The sequence below is a fragment of the Myotis brandtii genome, unplaced genomic scaffold (assembly GCF_000412655.1).
Source record: "Myotis brandtii unplaced genomic scaffold, ASM41265v1 scaffold423, whole genome shotgun sequence".
Lineage (NCBI taxonomy): Eukaryota > Metazoa > Chordata > Mammalia > Chiroptera > Vespertilionidae > Myotis > Myotis brandtii.
The window spans coordinates 4,430,227-4,436,226 of record NW_005366214.1 but is presented as its reverse complement, the minus strand read 5'-3'; the positions used below and the strand labels follow the sequence as shown (position 1 = coordinate 4,436,226).

The following is a 6,000-nucleotide window of genomic DNA, read 5'->3' as shown; positions in this document are numbered from 1 at the left end:
AGCCAGGGCGCCTGGCTTCATCGGGGGCGAGTCCTGCTCCCGCTTGGGGCTCTCCTCCGAGGCCGAGGACGCATCGCACGACTCGATGATGAGCTCACTGTCCAGCTCGGCCTCGCGCTCCTCCCTCAGGATGCTGTACTGGATGGACGGCGAGGCCGGCGAAGGTGGCGGGCCGCCCACGTGGCCGAAGGTCACGTAACCGGAGGTCAGCGCATCCTCAGCGGCCAGCGGGTCCTCGGACACCAGCTCGATCTCTGAGTCCCCTGACTCCGCACTGCTGGCCTCGTGGTCCAAGGGGCTGGGGATGGTGGGCTGCCCGGACCTGGCCTTGACCTCGGGCCTGTCGGCCACGTGGCCCGCCGGCTGCGGGCTCTCGGATGTTTCATAGGATAACCCCTTCGCTTCTTTAATGGCAGTGATCAGCTCTTCCTCGGAGATGCTGCCTTTCCCCTGGGATTCTGCAGCAGATGGTTCTGTCGTCCCACAGAGCGAAGGAGAGCGGAAGAGGCGCGCACACACATGGACAGACAGATGGACAGGGAGGAGAAATAAAACAAAGTTTTATTGTTGCTTGAGAAACACATAGCTCATTAGCACAAAAATATGTTTCCAGGGCTGTGCTGGAAAGACAGGCCACCTGACCTAAAAGGCTAATGACCGTTAAGGCCCAATTAATCAGGGTTTTACACACCTATCTATCTTAATCTGGCTGTTTAAAAAGTGACCCAGCAACTTCTTAGCAACAGCAGCACCTCGGTTGCTTTTTCTGTTTCCACGTGACCCAGACTCTAGAAGTCATTGTTTCTGATATCTGATTTATCCTCCCAGGGAAGTTTTCCAATGTCACAGATTGCATTAGTTAAGCTGGTGGACACAACCCTTTAATTTGGCCCACCGATAGTAACAGATCTGAAAACCACCCAGGATTCCTTGTCCATTGTAGTTTGTGTTCCCTTCTTGAAGCAAACAAAGAAAGCTGATTGGGATCCTGGGGTACAACTTGATCTTTGAGCTTTATATTTCCCATAAGAAACAATCATTTTACTCTTTTTTTAGTAAAAAGTGTAACTAGGTGAAGCCCTATAAGAGAGAGATTTTGCCCATTCCACAGTGCACAATCCCACTGGGCTTCGGAGGGTGGAGCCCACCTCTGTTCTTCGCCCTCTCTTCACCTCCTCACGAGAAGCACAAAACCCGAGAGTACCCCAGCCCCCTGGTATGAATGCCTGGCTTCTACCTGGTGTCTATCCAGATGGGCCGAAAACCTCACTGGCAATCTTGCCTATTTCTCTATCCCTTTGGTGAGACTACCTGGGATCACCATGACAATAGTTTTCAGGAAATTGGTTTTCCCTTGCCCCAGAGCAGGATTTTCAGAATATCCTAGACAGTGGTCTCTGGCCCTTCTGGGAGCAAGAACTACTTGGGAATGATGGCTAAGGGGTAATGGATTTTTTTTGGGGGGGTGGGGTAACAAAAATGCTCTAGATTTATTATGGTGATAGATACACAATTCTGTGAATATACGAAAAGCTATTAAAATGTAAATGGGCGCATTTATGTTATGTGGATTATATCTCAATAAAAAGAGATGGAAGGAGGTTTTCCCCCTGAATTAGCACTTATAGGAGAAAGAATGACTGGGAATGACTGGTCACTATGACACACACTGACCACCAGTGGGCAGATGCTCAATGCAGGAGCTGCCCCCTGGTGGTCAGTGCACTCCCACTGGGGGAGCTCTTCTCAGCCACAAGCCAGGCTGATGGCTGCCGGCACAGTGGTGGTGGCGGGAGTCTCTCCTGCCTCCTCAGCAGCGCTAAGGATGTCCAACTGCAGCTTAGGCCTGCTCCCTGCTAGCAAGTGGACATCCCCCGAGGGCTCCCGGGCTGCCAGAGGGATGTCTGACTGCCAGCTTAGGCATGATCCCCTGGGATCGGGCCTAAGCCAGCAGGTGGACATTCCCCGAGGGATCCCAGACTGAGAGAGGTCACAGGCCAGGCGGAGGGACTCCCCCGAATGCACAAATTTTTGTGCACCGGGCCTCTAGTATCTCAATAAAAAGAGATGGAAGGAGGCTTTTCCCCTGAATTAGCACTTATAGGAGAACTGCCTGACCTGTATTAGATTGTACTATAAGTGAGAAGTAACTTTATTTATGTTAAGCCACTGACCTGGTGTCTATCCAGATGGGCCGAAAACCTCACTGGCAATCTTGCCTATTTCTCTGTCCCTTTGGTGAGACTACCTGGGATCACCATGACAATAGTTTTCAGGAAATTGGTTTTCCCTTGCCCCAGAGCAGGATTTTCAGAATATCCTAGACAGTGGTCTCTGGCCCTTCTGGGAGCAAGAACTACTTGGGAATGATGGCTAAGGGGTAATGGATTTTTTTTGGGGGGGTGGGGTAACAAAAATGCTCTAGATTTATTATGGTGATAGATACACAATTCTGTGAATATACGAAAAGCTATTAAAATGTAAATGGGCGCATTTATGTTATGTGGATTATATCTCAATATAATAAAAGGGTAATATGCAAATTGACCCTAACAGCAGAACCACTGGGAATGACTGGTCACTATGACACACACTGACCACCAGGGGGCAGACGCTTAATGCAGGAGATGCCCCCTGGTTACATATTGTTTTGTGATTAATCACTATGCCTTAATTATGTTCAATTTGTAACAATGAAATTGGGGGTCACCACAACATGAGGAACTGTATTAAAGGGTCGCGGCATTAGGAAGGTTGAGAACCACTGGCTTATATGCATGTGTACAAGTCCTTCGGTTGATCTCTTACTCAAGAGTAAGGATGTTATTAGACAACTGTGGGGTGTGGGAGGAAGGGGCCTGATGGGTTTCATCTTGGGCAAGTAAAGGTACTACCTTTAAAAGAATTCATCCTTCTTATGAGTCAAAAGGAACTAAATAGATTGTGTAGACATTGCCCTCCATTCTTTTTTTAAAATATATTTTTATCAATTAAAGAGAGATAGAAACATCAATGACTGGAATCGAACCGCGACCTCCTGGTTCACAGGTTGACGTTCAACCACTGAGCCTTGCAGGCTGGGCTGCCCTCCATTCTTAATGGGAACTAAAATTTAACAAAGTGCTGGGTTAGACTGTACTATAAGTGAGAAGTAACTTTATTTATGTTAAGCCACTGATTTGGGAATTTATCTGAATCTAAATGAATGCACCCCTTTAGTCTGGATTCTGCTCTAACTGCTTGCCTAAATTCACTGATCACGTTCAGATCATTTTTGAGTTCTGACCCATTAAGAGGATACTGCAATCCTTGAGGGAGGAATTATGACAACCTAATGAGTTGTGGTGGCCATAGGGATAGAAAAGATAGGACAATTCAAGAAACACTAAAGAGAGAAAAACCATAGACTCAGTGTCTGACTCATGTGACGGGTGAGAAAAAAATGGGGTGTCAGAGATCACTCAGAAATGGTGAACCTGGGCGAGTAAAATGAACAGGAATTACATACCCAGAAACACGGAAGTCAGAACAGTGAGCTGTTTTGATGGGACACAGGGAGAAAATTCTGATCTTAGACATCTTCCCTTCCTGTGGCTCATACTAGTCCAGTGTCTCCCGTTGACTGTGAATATACGAAAAGCTATTAAAATGTAAATGGGCACATTTATGTTATGTGGATTATATCTCAATAAAAAGAGATGGAAGGAGGTTTTCCCCCTGAATTAGCACTTATAGGAGAACTGCCTGACCTGTATTAGACTGTACTATAAGTGAGAAGTAACTTTATTTATGTTAAGCCACTGATTTGGGAATTTATCTGAATCTAAATGAATGCACCCCTTTAGTCTGGATTCTGCTCTAACTGCTTGCCTAAATTCACTGATCACGTTCAGATCATTTTTGAGTTCTGACCCATTAAGAGGATACTGCAATCCTTGAGGGAGGAATTATGACAACCTAATGAGTTGTGGTGGCCATAGGGATAGAAAAGATAGGACAATTCAAGAAACACTAAAGAGAGAAAAACCATAGACTCAGTGTCTGACTCATGTGACGGGTGAGAAAAAAATGGGGTGTCAGAGGTCACTCAGAAATGGTGAACCTGGGCCAGTAAAATGAACAGGAATTACATACCCAGAAACACGAAGTCAGAACAGTGAGCTGTTTTGATGGGACAGAGGGAGAAAATTCTGATCTTAGACCTCTTCCCTTCCTGTGGCTCATACTAGTCCAGTGTCTCCCGTTGAAAGCCTCTGTCTGACCATCTAACCTGCAGGGCTGACCAAACTCCAGCTTGTTCAACATTCCTAGGAGACCACAAAGCAGGTAGGCAGGGCCTTGGGTTACAAATGGCCTTGCAGGGCAGTTCATCTTTATCTGAATCTAAATGAATGCACCCCTTTAGTCTGGATTCTGCTCTAACTGCTTGCCTAAATTCACTGATCACTTTCAGATCATTTTTGAGTTCTGTCCCATTAAGAGGATACTGCAATCCTTGAGGGAGGAATTATGACAACCTAATGAGTTGTAGTGGCCATAGGGATAGAAAAGACAGGACAATTCAAGAAACACTGAAGAGAGAAAAACCACAGACTCAGTGTCTGACTCATGTGGCGGGTGAGAAAAAAATGGGGTGTCAGAGGTCACTCAGAAATGGTGAACCTGGGCCAGTAAAATGAACAGGAATTACATACCCAGAAACACGAAGTCAGAACAGTGAGCTGTTTTGATGGGACAGAGGGAGAAAATTCTGATCTTAGACCTCTTCCCTTCCTGTGGCTCATACTAGTCCAGTTTCTCCCATTGGAAGCCTCTGTCTGACCATCTAACCTGCAGGGCTGACCAAACTCCAGCTTGTTCAACATTCCTAAGAGGTAAGCAGGGCCTTGGGTTACAAATGGCCCTGCAGGGCAGCTCATCCTGGGTGCAAGCCAGCCTGGGAATGGGTCCTTCAGGAAACAGGTTTGTGCTGGCTCATCCTGCACAACCGGAAGCCCCGGGTGGTTTGTATTTGTGTGATGATTTGATTAATGTCCGTCTCTTCACCCTCCCCCAATCTCCCTGACCCCAAACTGAAAGCACCCACTGAGGGCAAAGGGCAGCCAAGGTATTTTTGTTCAAAATCAGATCTCCAGCACCTAGTACAGTGCCTGGCACTCAGAAAGTACTGATAAATAGAGCTCATTTGAGGACTAGCTCAAATCTTTAGAACACTGGTTCTTAATTAGGTGTAAGGCTCAAAACTGCCCTCAGAAATTCTACTTGTAGAAAGGAAGTCTGGGTGGGGCCCACACATCTGCCTTTTGTAACCACTCACTCCAAAAGTGATTCCAGTAGTCACCTCGTTAGGGTTGGTAGATTTCGCAAACAAAAATGCAAGACACCCAGTTAAATTTGAATATCAGCTAAAAAATGACTTTTTATTAATATAAGTGTGTCCCATGAAATTTGAGTTTTTATTTGGCAACCCTACCTACCTTCAATTGAAAACCACGTGTTAGAGCATTCAGAAAAGAAGGCTCAAGGATCTTGCTTCATTTACTCAAGAGTTTGGTTGTTTTTTTTTGATTGTTTAAGGTATTACAAATAGTAATACATATGTCTCCTTTTTTTCCCATTGACCTTGCCCACTAAAGGACACAGAAGCAACCTAGAAATTCTTAAAAGGAATTTTTAGCTTAATATTTAAGTCAGAAAGAGAGAAAAGAACAGTGAAAGAGAAAGTAGAAAAATACCAAAGGTATAAACACTACAATTTACTTGACTTCACATCAGTTCATGGAGGATATTTGCTTTGTGCTCTACCTAGATGCTAAAAGGATAAAAGGTGGGTTGAGTCTCTATTTCATTACTTTTTTTTCTTTATAGAACACTAGAGGCCTGATGCAAGAAATTCATGCAAGAGGCTCAGCCCTCATAGGCCTGGCTTCACCTACCCCCACACTTGCCCACCCTCTCTCCCCCCAGTGTCTTGCATCTGTTGGTTGTGCTTATATGCAT

General features: G+C 45.5%; 1 protein-coding gene across 1 annotated transcript in view; it reads right to left on the bottom strand.

Moving 5' to 3' along the window:
* Positions 1–6,000, bottom strand: part of RTN1 (reticulon 1) — a 198,320-nt gene that overhangs the window by 85,937 nt on the left and 106,383 nt on the right. The window contains exon 4 of the mRNA XM_014545954.1: positions 5–473. Within this exon, the coding sequence (XP_014401440.1) occupies positions 5–473 (469 nt within the window). The remainder of the gene's footprint in view (positions 1–4; positions 474–6,000) is intronic.